The sequence below is a fragment of the Akebia trifoliata genome, chromosome 8 (genome assembly GCF_017979445.1).
Source record: "Akebia trifoliata isolate Shusen 1 chromosome 8, ASM1797944v1, whole genome shotgun sequence".
In the NCBI taxonomy this organism is placed as follows: Eukaryota; Viridiplantae; Streptophyta; class Magnoliopsida; order Ranunculales; family Lardizabalaceae; genus Akebia; species Akebia trifoliata.
In genome coordinates, this window is record NC_141382.1 from 45,444,134 (window position 1) to 45,465,197 (window position 21,064).

The 21,064-nt window shown below is 31.1% G+C and overlaps 1 protein-coding gene across 2 annotated transcripts; it reads right to left on the reverse strand.

The window, feature by feature from the left end:
• Positions 1-11: 11 nt before the first annotated feature.
• On the reverse strand, positions 12-12,569 carry LOC147397140 (calcineurin B-like protein 10). 2 transcript variants are annotated; one of them, XM_086452633.1, is made up of 8 exons: positions 12,471-12,569; positions 12,208-12,375; positions 12,033-12,115; positions 10,346-10,405; positions 9,151-9,259; positions 8,998-9,050; positions 6,555-6,635; positions 12-572 (listed from the first exon to the last, which is right to left on the reverse strand). In XM_086452633.1, the coding sequence occupies exons 2-8, from the start codon at positions 12,356-12,358 to the stop codon at positions 531-533; spliced, it is 579 nt and encodes a 192-aa protein (XP_086308759.1). In that variant the 5' UTR covers positions 12,359-12,375; positions 12,471-12,569; the 3' UTR covers positions 12-530. The 2 variants fall into 2 exon arrangements, with proteins under 2 accessions (XP_086308759.1, XP_086308760.1); XM_086452634.1 differs by lacking the exon at positions 10,346-10,405.
• Between the last annotated feature and the right edge of the window lie 8,495 nt (positions 12,570-21,064).

The following is a 21,064-nucleotide window of genomic DNA, read 5'->3' on the forward strand; positions in this document are numbered from 1 at the left end:
ATGCGACAATTTTAAAAGAGAGTTACTATTGCCACACCAACTTTTACTAACGTCACAACAATTGTGTGCAATTCTTTGGTGATTTACATAGGAATTGGTGTGGCAATAGCAGCTCTCTAAAATAAATTCGAATTTTCAGACTTTTCCTAGAGATACATTCACATGAGATGTGTAAGAAATAGTGAAATATCTTCTCATCTCAGCCGCTTAATATGGTTTGTACTTTTATTTTAAAAATAATTTATTATCTTAATTAATAGTATGCGAGTGACCACACCCACACGTCGTCAGAGCCCACTAGGTCCGACAATTCACTGAGGATGTGCATAATAGACACGTCATAAGATCGCACTATTTCTAAAAATTCATTAAAATTAAAAATATTTTGCTATCTTACATAATATATAAGTTTTGATGCCCTGTGTGAAAATGAATTAGTGAGGCCTACCGAATGCCCATCTGTTTGGTTTCGATTAAGATTTCAAACACCCACCCTTGAACATGCAGCTTAAGATTCTCAATCATCGACCTCAGTCTTGAAAATAAAACTTGGAAATACCGTAGTGATGTCCCTGAAAAATGATAAAAGCATCCTTAATTAAGTTATAAACACTGTGAAGTAGAATATTATAAAGAGTTGTGATAATCTAACTACCCCACGTGACACACTCAGTTGACTTTCTTGACATGACAAGTTTGATAATCGTAGATATGTAGGCCTCGAGATATACGATTTTCTTTGTAGACATGAGATGTTAATAATAAAATCTTAATGCTACGTTAATTGGAATCTCCACTATTCTTTTTTGGAAATAAGTATGAATAATCACCTGAAATGATTTTAAAATTGATTTTATCATTGTAGTAATTTTAATATATAGATAAGGGTATGATCTACCTAAGATCCAAATAAAAAAGTCCAGTTAAAGAATGGAAAAAGTGTCAGGTACCTCCATCTTCTCCACTAAAGATAGTTTACTTTTGAAATCTAGCCAATCTTTTGAAAAACTTAAGAATATCAAAAATACATGTTTAGAGGTGGTATGTGCAATATGTAAAATATTCCCTTAGAAAAAGATTTTGATGTCAATTTGACATTGGGAACACCCTATGAAAAATTATGGCCCATCTAGTCTACGTTATTTTTCGTAAGTATGAATGTTGGTTTGGACTTTTTAGAAAGATTTCATGATGGAGTTCATTTAATGTCACAACCTTAATGCATGTATGTAAAACTAGAAACTTTTTGTTTCAACTCCAACAAGAGGGTGACACATTTATTCATCATGGTAAAGCATATGTGGGTGGATACATAGTGTACAATATAATGCATGAGATATATTATAAGGGAACAAAGGCTTCAACTCCTATCATTTCGATCGAACCAAAGTCCAACCTACCAAAAATGGGAAAGGGTGTGCATTACATCCTAAAAACTTTTTAAAACATAAAATAAATTGAAAGTTCGAAGTAGAAGATGCAAGTACTTGAAAATAAAAACCTAATTTGCATCTACTTTGGCCTTTGATGTTTTTGAATGATCTTGAGTCTTGAAAGAAGTAATTTGAGCGTTAAAAACTTTAATTAAGGGTAGATGGTTAGAGAAGATGAAGGTTGTTGGTTGAAGGTTGTGCGATGGATAAAAGTTCTTGAGTTAATGGTTGAATTGAGAGAGTGTTAGAGAGGTAAAATATAAATTTTGATTGAATTTTAGATTAAGAAATGGGGGTTTGAAAGCATGAATTGCTCATAAGAAATGGTATTATTTATAGAGTTTTTAGAGAATTTTTGGGGGTAAATTAGTCAAATCCTAAAAACAACGAGAATGAACATGAGGTTTAGGTTATTTGTCTTTGAATTTTTTATTTTTATGAAGGTAAAGGTAAAATTTGTGAGAAAAAATCCTAAAAACATTTTTGATTTTTGATTTTTTGGTAAATAAAGGTGAGATAACAAAAGTGTTTTTGAGAGGATGAGTAGATGACTGACATGTATAAAAGTGGAGGTAAAAAGTAGACTTTAATTCATTTGTAAATAACTCATAAAGTAAAAGTTGATATATATTTTTGAAATAGACTAATGGAAGAGTTTCATGCATGTACTTGAAGATTTCTACCTTTTAGGATAGGATTTGAAATTCTCCAAATTTTAAGGATTTTTACTAAATACCAAAGTATTTTTTTTTTAATTTGATCTCATTTATTGAGGAATACACTTTTAGGATTTTTCAAGAGAGTTGACTGTGACGCCCCGGCGAACACTAACACAAATCCTCATGTCAGATTTCAAGGTACGAGGTGGCACCTCAAAATTTCGGCATGGTCTCTTCTGTTTATGTTAGCATTCCAAGGCGATTCAACCTGCACCTGATAAACGACATACAATCCTGCATATAACAAACAAAATATAATACTAGCGGAAGCCTATATACGTCTAATAATGTCCGATAGATCAGAGTGCGGAAGAAGAAAAATTATATACAGGATTATACAAAATTCCTCACTCTAACAGAATTCCTAACACTCAAAACAGAATCCATAAGACTACCTGGAGAAACTGACACCACTAGGGGGTATAGCCCTAGTACTTACCAGGTGACAGACTCTGGTTATCTATCTGACCAACTAGATGATCCTCGTTCGTTTTCTACACTTGTTTCACCAAACTTTAGATCTGAAACTAAAAAATAGAGAAGGAAAGGGTGAGTAACAATGGTTACCCAGTAAAGAAACCAACAATTTCTGTCAATAACCTCTCCTAACATGAACGAATAAACATACTGAATCATTTAAAAATATGTAAAATTTTACAGAAGAAACTACGATTAACTGGTACATATAGTCAGGGATGAGCAACTAACCATTTTAAAACTCACATTACATCAATCATCATTACTCACTATAACATTCTCTTCTTATACAAATCTAATTGATCAAATAGAAACAATAAACATGGATTTTATTTTATATATCAAAATAAGCAACAGATACATAATACATAATGGTGGAGTATTGGAATTAGAGAGTTGGGATTCACGGCTGGAACGCTCCCAGTCGGGACATGATGTTACAATTCTGCTCTGATTTTTTTTTAGTTCCTGATTTTGTGGCCTGTCGCTGCACTTACCACGTTTGGTTGACCATTTATCCGGCTCAGGCTGCCCGTTTGACGTGACCGTAAGCAATGGGTCTCTTTTCGATGTGTCAAAACGTTCGACTACTATAGATTGTTAGTGATCACTGACTAATCATCTTCGTCTATGCCTATCAGGCGTACATGTGATTCCCAAATATACAAACCATTCGTATACGACCACCTTTACATTACAAGTTCACTGGTAAAGATAGAGAGGAATATCCCGGATTCCAGTTGTGACTCCACTCTCATACGCGTCCCATACCACGTATGAGCTTGGTGGTCCCTACCGTACATCCCAGGTTAGTACACCACTCCGGATAATATGATGTACTATCCCTTCAGGCATTTACAAACTCTTTAACAGCTCACAAAATAGTTACATATATATATTATTTTCATTTGAAAACAAAAGAGAAATTAACAATACAAGGTTGAGAATAGATATCCAGTTTCCTACCATGCAAGTGTGGCCACCCGGCCTAAAATAAATAACAAAACGGAAACGTAAACAGCGCCTCGCGTTAACAGAAATTTAAATAAATATGCAACCAACAATATTATCCCTAGATATCTGTTCACCAACCTGCACACAACACAACAACGTAAAATGCAGACATCACCCCTCGGGTATGACTCTGACATTTTACCGTTTCCTACCCTTTTTTTCCTTTTTCCAATTTTTACAATTTTCAATCTCTTCATAAAATATCAATTTTCTGATATTCATCAACTCAACATGAGTTAATTGAATAATAAATCGTTTTTCTAACTATGAAGTTCATTTTTATCAAAAACCTTGAAAAAAATACAAAACTTATATTAAAACGGGGTCCGAATGGTGCACAGGACCCAACTGGCAGAAATAACCCGATAAAATATCCTACCCACGTATAATTTGTTAAAAATACAATTAAACATATCAAACATGCAATTTCTTGCGTAAAATTTTTAAATAACATAAGAATTCTATATTTTAGAAACTCATCACAAATTTTTAATAAAATCCTAATGCAATTTTCACAATCTACGATTACTAATAGAAATTGAGAGTTCCTTACAATGTCTAGGCAAAAAGAATCGAAGAGTGTGCGCGAAAATCGAGACGATCGGTACGGAAATCGAGACGGACCGAACTTCGAAGCGGCAGATTTTCGAAACTGACCTGGTGTTTTCGAAGATCTCGATGTGCTCGTCTCTTCTCCCTTCTACAGCGAAAGACTGTTTGACCCTAAAACCGATGAAAACCGAGGTCGAAGTTACGAAATCTTCGTATAAAATACGGCTGATTTTTGACTATACGGGGTGAAAAAGACGAGAAAACGGAAGGAATTTGGGTGGGTTATGTAGAGAATGAAGCTGCGGACATTTCTCCCTTTTACGTCGGAAGACAGTTTGACCCAGAAACGGACGAAATCTGAGGTCAAAGTTTTGAAATTTCCGTATCCAAATACGGCTGATTTTTGACGATATTAGATGAAAAAGAAATTGAAATGGAAAGAGGTTGGGTGGGTTTTGTAGAGATTGTAGCTGCGGATCTTTTTCTTTTCTGCGTCGATCGTCGATGACGAGCTATTTGTGAGAGATCTGAGGTGGAAGATCGAAGAGAAAAAAAAAAATTCGTTTTTATATGTCTCGGCAGTATAGACGCGTTGGGGAAGATGAGTTTTAAAAAATTTTAATTTTATTTATATAAAATTTGGGACAAAATCGGTATTTTGTCAATTGTTTTGATCGACGATAATTTGATCATCCGGACTCAAAAACTGACAAATGAATACTCTATTTCACCTAATTTGTTGTTCCGGATCTAATGGTGTAGTCAATTTCTACAAATTATGTCTCCATTAAAAAATTACATTTTTTGCCTGAGATGACCCTTAAACTTGATGTCGTTTTCGTTTTTTACGATAATTCGACTTTCTGATCTCCAAAAATGACAAATAAATAGTCCATGTTCAATAATTTTTCATTACAAACCCAATGGTATAATCGAATCTTATTAATTCTTACTCTAACAAAAAGTTACTATTTTAGCCTGGTCCGATCCGGTAATCGAGGATTTTGTAATTTTTATATTCGGACTCGCACTTGAGCGTGCTTACAGGCTAAACTATATTTTTCGATCATTTTGAATCTAATGGTGAGGTCAGATTCCATTAAAAATGATCAGAAACATCCTAAAGTTTTATCCCTAAGTCCTACTTTCAAGATTTTCTTAAAATTCTACTATTTATTTTTTCTCGAGATACGAATTGAAAATTTGGGATTTTACATTGACTCTCCGATTAGGTTTGAGCATTGGCCTACCAATGAGGAGTCTTCTTAGATGTTGAAGCTTATAAGAGACCAATATGTGTCATTTCTTGGGAAAGGTGTAAGACCATGGTCTTAGAATGAGTTTTGATTAGATTATGATTTTAAACTTGAGTTATAAGTTTAGGATGGTTTAGGTTTGAGTATTTGGATTAGAATTAAAAGTGGGTTTTGTATGAGGTTAGGATATAGATAATGTATTTCATGTATGCATGGGGAAGTGTGTCAAATGACAATTCTTATGCAAACTGGGCCCGTTGAAGGGCTTTAAGCTCTTAATTGAAATTAACTTCAAATTTTGAAATTTTTTGACTTTTTCTAATGGGTTCGTGCAAATTAGAGTGTTTACATTCTCGAGATACACATGTTTATAGGGAAGTGCAATTTTGTAACCCAAAGCGTATAGATCTACGATTCTCGAATTTGTCATATCAGGAGAGTCGATTGAGTGTGCCACGTGAGGTAGTCAGATTATCACGATTGTATTATAAACAATCATTTGTTTAAAGATGCAATTATTAAAACACTAATGTATTTAGTCGTGATAAATTGGTGCGCTTAAACTTACGTGGTGGTCTGTACGTTGTTGGCGTGGCGAGTGCACAGAACCATAAGATCTTTTTCTTTAGGATACACAAGGAAAAAGATCTATGATTCTATGCACTTGCCACATCAATTGTATCATCACCATGTATGTTTAAGCATCAATGTATTATTAGTCTTGTGCATTTTATCAAAATCATTAAATCAATCATATATTTTTGTAATATTTATGGAAATAAGTATATACCCAATTTTGTAATTTTATTTTTATTCGTAAGTTGTTGTGCATATGTGATGTACACGAAGTTTAAAGCAAATCATAGACATCAAAGCAAGTGGCCTACATTAAATGAGGAAGAGTCATGTTCTTCAAAAGAGTGGGACTTCGAAGTACAAAAATCTTCCATTCTTCTTTGTCAATTCTACCATCCATGTTAGTATCAACATCCGCAAATGTCTTTCGAAATGAGAAAAAAAGAAAGAAATTATACATATGTACTTTTCCAAAGATCAATGATGCAAGAAAAATAAATAAAATTATAATCTGAACGAAATCTTACCTTATCAATGATGGCTTCGAGAATTTCGCATGATGGTTTTATGTCTGATTCCATTAGAAAAGCAATTACCATTTTTTGAACCTGAAAAAAGTTATAGAGTAGGCACAATGACGACTTTGATAAATAAATGAAAAAGATAATGATCGATTCCAAAACCGATTGATTATATTTTCTAATTTGGTTCTGGGTAGTGTCTTTGGGGTATCAGACAGGTACACGTTGAGTTAATAATTAGTGGATTTGTTTTTATTATAAACTTATTAATAAGGATATTAAGTAATCCAATTATAACAATGCTGAAGCTTTACATCATAAAGTTAGAATTCAATAGTGCCTCAATTAATCATACAAACTTAAAATAGTACCTATCATACAGGATACCCAACAAGCACCCAATGGTACCAGTATCTGTGGGTCGATTTTGGTTTGAAGGGTCTCTTACCCGGAACCAAAATCAATAAGAATAAGAACCGATATTTTGTTTAGGTTTCAATTTTGACCATATGTGAAACCGAAACGAAATGAACTTGTTGACACCCTAATGTGAATAATTTACAAAAGAACAACAATGATTAAAAGAAGAGCGCAATAATCGTCAAAATGAAATCATTTATTCATAAATCATTATTGGATAGATCCAAAAATCCAAGTACTATTTACATATATTTCCTTTAAGATTGTAACAATTATATGCAAACCTTACTTTCTCAACTTCATCACAAAACAAACCCCTTCATAAACCACTTGTATGTGTATTGCAAATGTGAAAATCATGGTAAGCTCCCTAGTTTTGTTTTCTTTATCTTTCTTTTCTTTTCTCACCATCACAATCTAAACAGTACAAAAGAGACCAACAAGATTTAGTTCTGCCTAATTCTAAAATTTTAATTATATAGAAATATATTCATTTTTAATAATATGTTACTCAAAATTGTCAAAATCTTTATCTTTGATGGTTTTTAATAATTTTATTTGTTACTTAAGAATCTCACTATGCAAAAAAAAAAAAAAAAAAAAAAAGGTAAGTGAACCTACCATGACTTCAGATTTTTAATATATAGATGACACACTCAAGATGGTGATAGACATTTTTTTTTTTTTTTTTGTGTAGAATACACAGTTTGATGCTATAATTACCCTATATATTTTATCTATAAAAAAATTGCACCTTACCCATTGCAATTGAGGGGTATTTTAATTTATCCTTTAAAATAAATAGGGAAAATTACTTAAAAGACCCTTGGGGAGGGACTTCTTTCTAAATAATCCCTAAGTTTTTAGCGATTACTTAGCAAGACATTTAGTAAACTTTTTCTTTCTAAATGGTCCTTGGACCTCATATCTCACATTTGGCTTCAAGGGGTTTTTCAAACATTTTGAAGATATATAAAAAAAATTATAAGTTTTTTTCACTTTTTTTTAAAATTAATTTTTGGATGAAAATCAATCAATAATGGTTCTTTTGGGCTGAAATCATTTAAACAAGTCATTATCTCAAGTTTTTAGTCTATCTTTCCATGTATTTTAGTCGAAAAAAACTCAAGATTTGAACATGGGTGGGTTTTATTAGTGTCAAGTTCACTACTTTTTATTTAAAATACGGTGAACTTGACAGTAATTAAAAAAGCATCGAATTCAACAATAAATAAAAAAATGGTGAACTCGATAGTAAATAGTGGTGAGTTCGACAGTAAAAAAATGTGAACTCCACACCACACTAAATAAAAAAGAGTCAAGTTCAACAGTAAAAATTATGAACTCGACAGTCTGAGGAATCATCAAGAAGGAAAAAAGTTTACTAAATGTCCTATCAAGTCAACTTAGGGACTATTTAAAAAGAAACCCTTCCATGAGGGTCCATTAAGTAATTTTCCCAAATAAATAATAATCTAATGTTGTTGGATTTTTTTGTGTCCAATATTAGTGGGCAGTATAATTATCCTTATATAATTTATGATAAATACTTGCCAATGAGGTTAATCTTGTCATTTAAAAATAAATGTTTTTACGAGGAGGAACACTTTTAACTAAATTTAAACTGAAATTGAAAAAAATAAAAATGGAGGGAGTTGTTTCAATTTTAGAGGTGTATTTATAAATAGTATTTGGGTTTAAAGCTCCACCGGTGAAAGTGAAAGATTACATAAAGAAATTATATGAAGGTTTCAAAATGAGAAAGAATGTCTTCTTGTTTCAAGATCATTCAGAAAAAAAGACTTAATGGGTGCATGTTAGTCGGGGTGGGAGATCGGCTATAGCCATTTAAAGGATTACCCGATACTCGGGGTAACCAATTATAGCCAATCCCCCACAACCACCACACACCTAGCATGTTAATCAAGGTGGCAGCCAGATTAACATAGTCAACTTAGGTTTTTTTTTGGTGCATAAATTACAATTAAATCAAGAACTAAAGTTACAACATACTCTCAAAGAGACTCACTTCTTCCCGTTCAATGTACCCAGTTTGTCTTAGATCATATAATCTAAACGCAACTGCAATATATCCAAGATAGAACGAAAAGATTAATTTGTAATCAAAAGATATATTTTGATCATATAAATAACCCAACAAGTGACTTCTAAAACCCCTTACAATCAATTTTTTCCTCTAAGGGCGCATGAGGATGGAAGATACTAAGAGCATGTACAAATCCCTCAAATTCAATTGCACCAATTTTCTTTTCATCGAAAAGATAAAAAACCTACAAAAGAAAAACATGGTGTCATCCGGTACGCAACTCCAAATATATGTGACCTGGTTTATTTGGTTCAAATTTGGGTTCGCAATTTGCGAATCTAGAGCAAACCTGGTTTGTAGAGGTAGCCAGAGATAATTATTTGTTTCTCAAAGTTCTTTTATATATATATATATATATATATATAGGGTGGCGTTCAAGGGCCAACTTTTTGGCAAAACATTTTTCAAAACATGAGTTAGAAGTTTTGGAACGGGCTGATTTTTGGTAAGGATGATCTCTGCGGTGAGGAGATCATCCTCACCAAAATCAGCCCATTCCAAAACTTCCAACCCCATCAAAAATAGTTTACAAAAGATGGACGGTCCACGATTTTTCAACTTGTAAACATGGGTTAGAAGTTTTGGATTGGGCTGATTTTTGGTGAGGATGATCTCCTCACTGTAGAGATCATCCTCACCAAAATCAGCCCATTCCAAAACCGCTAACCCATGTTTTGAAAAATGTTTTGCCAAAAAGTTTGCCAAACAGTTGGCCCTTGAACGTGACCCATATATATATATATATATATATATATATATATATATATATATAATTCAAGCACACAAGTTACAAAAATAACTATAATGTTAAAACATTCTAAGAGTTAAACAGAAAATTATTCAAGATTTGCTTCACAAACACTCATACACAGACCTGCATGAGGATGTGCATATATACATATATAATTCAAGCACGTGAGTTACAAATATAACTATAATGTTAAAATATTCCAAGAGTAAAACATAAAATTATTCAAGAGTTGCCTCACACACACACACACACACACAAAGACAGGCATAAGGAAGATTAAGACGCTTAAAATCGAATTTCTGAAAAAGATGTGTTGTATCTTAACTATTTAGTTCAACGAACCCAATGAAAAATTTGAACGAATCAAACTGGTTGGATCGTACATTGAACTGGTTCGCTTTGTAGGCCCAGTACAACTTGTACGGATTCACAATTCAGTATTTAGGAGCTAATATGGTAACACACTTTTAAACCAAAGTATTTCGCAAGATTATAGATAAGAAGTTGCAATGTGTTTACCCTATCCAGGAAAAAATTCTCGCCAGATGGAGTGTTGAAAAGTGCCAATTGAAGCTCTTCCTATAAAATGGATAAATAAATGAAAATTAAGTACGCGCCTCAAAGCACATTTTACATATACAACCAAAATAATACATGTGTCATCCTCTAGTTATTGATCTTTTTTTTTCTTTTTTTTTTGTGGCTTTGTGAGTCGTACGCACCAACCCACCCTATCACGTGTTACACCAGTTAGTAGTCACTTTATGTTAAGGGGCATATAGAGACATGAAGTCACGGCCTAAGGAGCAAATCCAGTCGTGTCTTACCATCTCAGCTAACCTCGTCCCTGGTGGGTATCCTCTAGTTATTGATCTCTTTAAAAATAGAATTTTGATAATATGACGTCATTTTTGGCGCACGTCCTTAAGTCCTTGACGCCCATTTCTCTTTCTTGCCCATAGTGAAAAAAAAAAAAACTTTCTTATCTTATTACATTGTGACATTTAAAAACATGATCTGATGCAATGGAGTTGTAGAGGACAAAATTATATGAACTTAAAAAAAAAAAAAAAGTTAAAAATAGTTATTTTTCACCGCTAAATTTTATTTTTAGATTTAGGTGCTTTGGTGGCCATCCATTTTCAATACCTTGAATTTAGGTCAAAAAATAATATATATATTTTTTTAATATGAATATTTTCATGAAATCTAAAAGGATGTGTTGTTCGTATGTCTCATATATATTTTAAAGATCTGATCATATTAAGTTGGACCTTCTGTAATTTGTGTGAGTAACTTTTTCTTCCCAATTTTAGGGATTAGACCATCTAGCGTCGACACATGTTTGAGAAAGAGTGTAGTTCCAACCAATATAAGTGCAATGGTCACGTTCGTGAATGTCACTATAATGCGTTATAGTGACGACTCTTTCGTGACAATTGCTAAAAGTTAATTTTCTTGTAGTGATTTAATTAAATACAACTCTTCGACAAGTCAATTGTACATCAATATCCCCATACATTTAATGAGATCATACTTAATGGACTTCATCCATAGTTGTGACCATTTCAAATATAAGGAATTTATTGACTAATTCTCCTGCAACATCTTGAGAGCAATTAGTCAATCTATAATATGACCTAAGGATCTTACAATATTTCACACCTCATCGATCAACTATAATTAATTAAAGAGTCGTGATAATCTGACTACCCCACGTGGCATACTCAATCGACTAACTGACATGACAAGTTCGAAAATCGTAGATCTGTGCTCCTTGGGATACACGGTTCCCTCAAGATACATTTTTTTATGGGGGAAGTATGGATGTGTATCCCGAGGAGCAGATCTACGGTTCTTGAACTTGTCAAATCAGGATAGTCGATTGAGTTTGCTACATGGGGTATTCAAATCATTACGATTCTTAATTAAAAAAGCCATGCACCAATGATAATGAGTGCAAGAATGATAAAAGAGTTATAATGATCTTTAGATAATCTACATTTTTGTGTCTCTCGTCTCAGCTATATGTGTGATGGAACCTCCAACAACGTTTTTAAGGTTAGAAAAGTCCTCAAACTAATTATCAAGAAATAAATAAATGCTTCCATGACAAGATTATAGAAATAGTAAGAAATAACAAGATAAGACAAGAACAAAACGATGAATTATTCGTGCAAAGTTAATTAATTGATGATGAACTCACCTTTTGGATTCGGTCGTCGTCAATTATAGAGCTACTCAACTTTCTAAATAAATCATACAACACCTCCAATTCGTTCACGCTAACTACAAGAAATAAGAACATTGATTCTAGTAAAAATTGATTTTTTTTTTTTTTTTTGAAAAAACTAATTAAGATGAAAAGAATAATAAACAACATCGTGATTCCTTTGCGAGACGATTAATTTCATTGTTGTATCTACGAAGATGTTTAGTCGGAAAGTGATTGAAGCAATCTGTTAAGGCGAATATCAAAGCTTCAATTAATGCTATAAAAGGTATGATTGATGCCCGAAGTCTCTCGGCCATTGTTAAATGCTCGATTTCTGCTTAATACATCAAAGAGAAGAAGAAGAAAAAAAAAATGAATGAGAGAGAAGTAATTGGTGGAGAATTGAAGTAGAAAACAAAATTAAGTTACCGAATTAGAGTTGTACGGAGAGTCTATCTATCATTCTCTAACAATTGAGAAGGAGTTTGAGCTCTACCAAGAATTCAAACATATTTAACTTGTCCAACACCAACCTTAAACATAATTTGATGGTCTCCATCAATCAAGTGCACGGTTGAGGTAATTAAGAGGAAAAGATTAGTCTATTTAGAAAAATTCTCCATGTTTTTCAGACTGATGGCATGCCCCCCATGACTCAGGTTTTGTCTAAGAGACTATGTAAACTGACTTAAATACCCTTATCTTGATCCTCGACTCCGAAACCCCTTGATTTTTATCCAAAAAATGTCTCATCTTTAAGTTATTCATGCTCTATGAAAAATTATTTTTAACCTATTCACCTTCAGCTTCAACTTCATTCCATCATGCATTTTCAGCCAAGACCTTAATCACTTCAGAAAATTATTTTCTATTGAAAATTTCACCGTCATTTACTTCTCCAAAAATTATCTCTTTGTGAAGGTTTGTAGGTGAAAAAGTAAGTAGAATTTTGAGGTTTAAAATGAGGGTAAAAATGTTTACTCAAGAGGTACAGATGATTGGTTTGAGAAAATACATCATTGTACTTCTTCAAAAAATTTATCTTGTTCTTGAGATTTTAAGATTAAAAAAGATATAAATTAAAGTTCAAAGATGTTTGATATTGGAAAAAAAAATAAAAAATCAGGTGGTTTTTTTACTAGAGATTGAAGATGAGGTGTTTGGGTCATTTACATCAGTCTCTCACAAAAGACTTAGGTCAAGGGGACATGTCATTATTTTTAAAACAGAGGGGTATCTCTAATATTGACAAAAACATGGAGAGGTATGTTTAAATCACCTTAGATTATCACATCATCAACTAGTCACAATTCATTTTCAAATTCCGTGAACTTCAAATTGCGTGGAAAAATTAAAGATGCGTCAAGTCCAATACTTTTTTGACAATTAAATAAAAAAAACAAAGATTTTTTTCTTGAAAAAAACCTAGACCTATATCACCTTGATCTTGAAAGATTCCTTTGAAATTGTTGAGATAAGGTTTTGATGGTGATACAATACAAAGGGTCAACATTGTCACCTCTAGATCTAAGTCATCAAGATTTATGCTTAGATCATTGAACGTTAAGCACAACATTTGCTATCATGTCGACGAAGGGACAATTCATCGGGTTGATCCAAACTAGAAATCGTATAGCTCAAAGTTGGTGAAAGCCCATCGAGGTGACAATTCTAATATGAGAATAAGCTCAATCCTACCATTTTTTAAGCAATTGGGGTATTTTACGTGCGCAACAAGGAACCAATCATCATTCATGACGCATCTCGCATGTCACACTTGAATTGATAAGAGGCCAAAGGATAAACAAATCTCAAGGAAAATTATGGAATTTTGTTTCCACACCAATGTTTTCAAAAATTATATTTTATTATATTAAAATGGTTCTAATTCTTAGTGATTTCAATTCCAATATTAAAAGTGGTACATCCAAATTAAGACAATTGTTGTAATTTCACTTGGGTACTGATTGATACCTTCGATCCAAATCCTATCCGACTATTTCAAATACAACGATGTAAGGTGCCCTGCTTATTTACACTCGTGATAACAAGTATATATACGTGTATGGAGCTCTAATTTGACTCACAATAGTATAGGATATGGATTATTATTAAAAATTTATCTTACTATTATTTCAGAGAAGGGTCGGTATCGTTGGTGTAAATTCATTTTGCATGAATTATAAAAATATCTTTGAACATAATAAAATAAAATAAAAATATTTTAATGTTAGAAAAGCCTCTAATGAAATATATAAGGATAAGAGCCCATGATTTTGAAGAGTTTTTACATATGTACATTACTTACATAGTAGGTATCCCTTCCCTAATTGATTAATAAAGTGAAGCCAAGATCTATATTTTAATTATGAGAAAAATCAAATTTTAAAGAAAATTTAAATAAAAATAAATAATGATATCATTTTTATATAATATATAATTGTAAAACCTTAACTTCTAAAGATTCATGTTGAACTTAAAATTGACTTAAACTTTAAAATTTTGAATTTTTATGACATTTGAAAAATCGTAAACAACAAAATTCTCAAAATATACATGCACCAATGCATTTTTAAAAGTGAATGTAAAATAACTTTAAATGCTAACTTTTTTTAAAGAAAAAATAAATAGATGAAGGGCTAATTTCTCTATAGAGATGAAATCTTTATTTTGAAGACTGATTAGAGTTTGTTTTGACCTCCATTTCTAAATATAGAGATTTGAAGACTGGTTGGAGTTGCTCTTAGAGTTTGAAGATAGCCAACTTTTGGAAAAATTTGGCCAGAGGTTGAAGATGAGGGCATTTATCGGTCCAATACACATTTGAAATTATTGTCAAAGTTAGTAAAAAAACCATTTGTTAAAGAAGTTATTTTTTTAAGACAATTAAAAGATTATAAGTAAATATTGCAAATACTCTTGATATTAATTTGGTGAAACTTCAGTTTTGCTTTTGTTATCTAAGCGTTTGAGAAAATAAATAAATAATAATAGTAAAAAAAAAACATGTTTGGATCTCCAATCAATGAGTATGACAAATTTTTATATGATTTAATTGGAGAAATAAAAAATAAAAAAACAAAATAAAAAGCTGAAGATAGCAGGTCTTGGGCGTTAAGCTTTCTTTTCTCACTTCTCACAAGGACAAAGACTTCAATTGAAAGGAATGCTAAAGTTTGTCTTTAATGAAAATTGATTGAATTAGCATCACCTAAGGTTCCTATGGTGATTAGATAAAGACTTGTGTGGGGTTCACTTCTCCTAAAGGTACTTTAGAAATACTTAATTTTGGAGGTTTATCTCCCTTACCCATATTTTTAAAACTTGACTCACTTAATCAATTTGATTTTATTGAATTTTGATGTGACTTGATATCGAAACTTGATGGGACCAAAATCATTAAACTAACTCATCACCTTACTTGACTCGACCTGAAAATGTATGGAGTCAGATTAAAAACTTGACCGAGTTATTTGATATATTATATGTAGTTAATATTTTAAGGGTAAAAAAGTAAATATTTTATAAAAGAGATTTATCGGACAAACCTATCTATTGTAATTTTATTACAAAAACTCATACTTTATCGAACTTATTATTAAATAAACCTTACTTTATGAATCAGGCTAATGGTTTGTTGGCCCCATATGAATTACCAAATTGGAAATCCAATACCTCATCCTTCTAGATTGTGTGGACAAACTTAGATTCAAAAAAATTATAAATAAATAAATAAATCATTTTTGAGCTTTATCGAAGGTGTTGAAAATAGATGGTTACTGAACTCCTAATTTAAAACTAAAATTTAACGGTGAAAATTAACTCTTTTTTTTTTTTATAGATAATTTCTTCAAAATTCTTAGAATTTGGTCCTTTATATTCCTGTGGCACCAGATTATGTTTTTGGATGCCACAAATTGATGTGGGTTGTAATTCACTTAAAGGTATATCAAGTAATAAATTAATCGCATCAATTTGATTTTAAGGACTTGGATCTCCATTCCAAGATTTGTTGGGTAATAAACTTGATAAAGTAAGGTTTGATGGGTAACAAAATGCAACAGTAAGGTCCACCGTGTAAATCTCTCTATTTATACATTAAATATTTTATTTTACTCATTTGAGTTGACTCGACTGATGGATATTCAAGCTTTAAAACTATTTCTTGACTATGATCTTATTTAAGAAACTAATATTAAAACAACAAGTAAACCAAACTACCATCATCTTCTTTAATCACGGGTCAAAAACCCTTATTTTTTTATGCCAAAATTCTCATTGTGTCCAATCTTTTTAATCTCACGAGTAAAATAATTTATAACTTATTCAATCAAGTCTTCAACTTTTTACCCAAAACCTTAATTTTTCTTTTAAAAAATTAATTATCTTCAATCTCCTAAAAAACCTTATCTAATTCTTGACGTTTGAAGATTGAGGGAGATAAGATTTTGAGATTGCAAACGAAGATAGGATTTTATGAAAAATATAAAGATTTTATTGGCACAAAATATTGAAGTCGTGGGAATTTCAATCATTTTTGTTAATCTTTCGTAGTCACATGTGAATATCATCAGTTTGAAAAATGTAGGAGTTATCTTAAATATTAATCTAAACTCATAAGAATGTGTCCAAATTATCGAAAAATAAATAAATAGAGAGACTTGTAGGGTCATCTTATCTGTAATTTGTTTGGCTATCAAATTATCGATCAATCAATTATTTTAATTCATTCTTCACGGTTATTATCAGTTATAAATATAATTTGTTTGTTTTCTACGACAACCAACACAATCTCCCACCACAATTATTACATATTCGTCATCGAAATAGAGCATTTGTCACCTCTCCACAATGTTTGAGATAGATAGCATAAAACATACGGCCGTGGTGGGACTTTAGAGAACACTATTGAAAATCTGACTTAGGCAGGTGGCATACCCCCATCGACTTACCTGATGTGACGGGTTCCGTAGATCTGCTCTCCTCGAGATACAAAATTGTAGTTCCCCATAAAAAAGTGTGGTTTTGTATCCCAACGACAGCTAAAACTTACAATGAGTATCCCTAAGAAACTTACAATGATCTCTAGGAAATTTGTGTTTTTCCTCCTACCTATGTCAATTATATGTATGATATTTTGTCTCAAACATTGTTTGAGATTAGAAAAGTTCAAAAGAGGAGGAAAGTAAAAAAGAAGACGGGTAAGTACTATAAATTACTAACTTTTAACCATATTTGTTAAACATTAGGTGTAAACAAGAGGAAATATATAATTTTCATAGGGGTACATTTTTACTAGGGAGAGTTACAAAAATGACATAGTAAAATTGAAAATTTACCATAATGGTACACAATTCATTTTAATTCTTAAAAATGATAAATTAATATTTTTGGAATTAATTTTTTAATCAAAAATGTAAAATTTTAAAATGAAGAGTATTTTTTTTTTCCTATTCTATAAAACAATAAATAATTTCCCTGCTTTTTTGTTTCAGTAAAACAGTTAAAAAAATCTATTTTATAAAACAACGAATTTTTTCCCTACTATAACGAAAATATTTTATTTCCAAAAATGGTAAAATATTGATATCAGAATTAAAATGAATAGTGTGTTGTTTTGTTAAATTTTCAATTTTCAATGCATGTTTTGGCAAATCACCTTTTTTGTTAGAGATATTTTTCAATTTCAGTCAGATGTTAGATGCACCACCTCAAACTTTTATTTAAATTTAACCTTTTTAGACGCAATATGACGTCTCATCGTAGTCTCTAAGGTATCCAAACAAGATATCAATGAATTGTCCATACGCCCTTCCACCAAAAGGTGGCTATTTAATATTGTACACGTGCCGGGTGGGATGGCATGTGCACCCATAAAAATAAATAAAAAAATCTTGGCCAAGATTGGTAGAACTTTGTGATATTTGAAAATTCAGCTGAGTCCCTAATTTTAGTGTTTTTTCTCATAGAAATATAATCATTTTTTAAGAATTTATTTGTTTATTACCTAGATAAAAAAAGATTGTGGATTTGTCAATCTATTAATCCATGTTATACTAAGGAAAAAAAATCATCTAGAATAAAAATATATTTCTTTTATAAAATATATTTAAACTGATTCAAAATAATTTACAAAGTAAGAATTATATCATCTAGACCTGATTTGATAACTTATTCGATATATGATTTATATAATATTATGTAGTTTACGAAATAAGATTTTACCGATTCTGATCCACACCTAATCCAATTACCATATGTATTTTGATGATGTAAAAATATGATGTTAGGACATGACACATCTTTTCTACACAATTGGAAGTTTAGTACTCTTTCATGGAATTTGAAAATGAATTGTGACTTCTGAGAGATATTGCACTCAACGATGCATTTTGATGATGTAAAAATATGATGCTAGGACATAACACATTTTTTCTATACAATTGGAAGTTTAGTACTCTTCCATGGAATTTAAAAATGAATTATGACTTCTGAGAGATATTGCACCCAATGATGCATTTTGATGATGTAAAAATATGACGCTAGGAGATGACGCATCTTTTCTACACAATTGAAAGTTTAGTACTCTTTCACGGAATTTGAAAATGAATTATGACTTCTGAGAGATATTGCACCCAATGATGCATTTTGATGATGTAATAATCTAAGGTGATTTAGACATAACCCCTTCACGTTTTTGTCAATATTAAAGATACTCCTGTGTTTTAAAAATAATGACATGTCCCATCGACCTGAAAATGTATGGAGTCAGATTAGAAACTTGACCAAGTTATTTGATATATTGGATAGACCTATAAAAGAGATTTATTGGATAGACCTATATGTTGCAATTTTATTACAAAAACTCTCATACTTTATCGAACTTGTTACTAAATAAACCTTACTTTATGAATCAGGCTAAGGGTTTGTTGGTCCCATATGAATTACCAAATTGGAAATCCAACACCACATCCTTTTAGATTTCATGGACAAACTTAGATTTAAAATAATAAAAAAGAGTCATTTTTGAACTTTATTGAAGGTGTTGATGGATGGTTACTGAATTCCCAAATTTAAAACTAAAATTCAATAGTGAAAATTAACTGTTTTTTTTTTTTTTGTTATATATAATTTCTTCAAAATTTTTAGAATTTAGTTCTTTATAATCTTGTGGCATCAGATCATGTTTTTAGATGCCAAAAATTGTTGTGGGTTGTGATTCACTCCAAAGTATGTCAAGTAAAAAATTAAACACATCAATTTGATTTTTATGACTTGAATCTCCATTCTAGGATTTGCTGGGTAATAAACTTGACAAAGTAAGGTTTGGTGGGTAACAAACTTCATAAAGTAAGATTCCCTTGGAGTTCTTATAACTCTAAGGGAGTTTTTGTAATCAAAATGCAACAGTAAGGTCTACCGTGTAAATTTTTAAATATTTTACTCATTTGAGTTGACTTGACTCGGTAGATATTCGAACTTTAAAACTATTTCTTGACCATGTTCTTATTTAAGAGACTAATATTAAAATAACAAGTAAACCAAACTACCATAATCTTTTTTAGTCATTGGTCAAAAACCCTTATTTTTTATCCCGAAATTTTCATTGTCTCCAATCTTTTTAATCTTATGGGTAAAATAATTTATAACTTATTCAACCATGTCTTCAACGTTTTACCCAAAATCCCTAATTTTTCTTTTAAAAAATTAATTATCTTCAATCTCCTAAAAAAACCCTATCTTATTCTTGACGTTTGAGGATTGAAGGAGATAAAATTTTGAAATTACAAATGAAGATAAGATTTTATGAAAAATATAAAGATTTTATTGGCACAAAATATTGAAATCGAGGGAATTTCAATCATTTTTGTTAGTCTTTCACATAAAACCATAATCACATGTGTATATCATCAACTTGAAAAATGTGGGAGTTATCTTAAATATTTATCTAACCATACGAATGAGTCAAAATTATCCGAAAAATAAATAAATAGAGAGATTTGGAGAGTCATCTTATCTGTAATTTGTTTGATTATCAAATTATCAATCAATCAATTATTTTAATTTATTCTTTACTGTTATTATCAGTTATAAATATAAATTTTTTTTTTACGACAACCATCATCGTCCCCCACCACAATTATTACATATTCGTCCTCGAAATAAAGCATTTATCACCTCTCCACAATGTTTGAGACATAGAGTGTAAAACATATGGTAGTGGTTGGACTTTAGAGAACACTATTGATAATCTGACTTAGGCACGTGACATACCCAATCGACTTACCTGACGTGACAGGCTCCGTAGATCTGCTCTCCTCGGGATACAAAATTGCGGTTCCCCATAAAAGTATGGTTTTGTATCCCAAAACAACAAAAACTTACAATGATCTCTAAGAAATTTGTGCTTTTCCTCCTACCTATGTCAATTGTATGTATGATATTTTGTCTCAAACATTGTTTGAGATTATAAAAATTCAAAAAAGGAGGAAAATAAAAAAGAAGAAGTGTAAATACTATAAATTACTAACTTTTAATCATATTTGTCGAACATTAGGTATAAACAAGAGGAAATATATAATTTTCATAGGGGTACATTTTTTACTAGGGAGAATTACAAAAACGATACAATAAAATTGAAAAATTACCAAAATGGTACACTATTCATTTTAATTCTTAAAAATGGTAAATTATCGTTTTTGAAATTAATTTTTTAATCAAAATTGTAAAATTTTAAAATGAAGAGTATTTTTTTTTCCTATTCTATAAAATGATAAATACTTTCCCTGTTTTTGTTTCAGTAAAACAGTTAAAAAAATATATTTTATAAAACAATGAATTTTTCCCCCACTATAATGAAAATATTTTAATTTTAAAAATAGAAAATATTGATGTCAGAATTAAAATGAATAGTGCGCTATTTTATTAAAATTTCAATGCATGTTTTGGCAAATCACCCTTTTTATTAGGGATATTTTTCAATTTCGGTCAGATGTTAGATGCACAACATCAAGCTTTTGTTT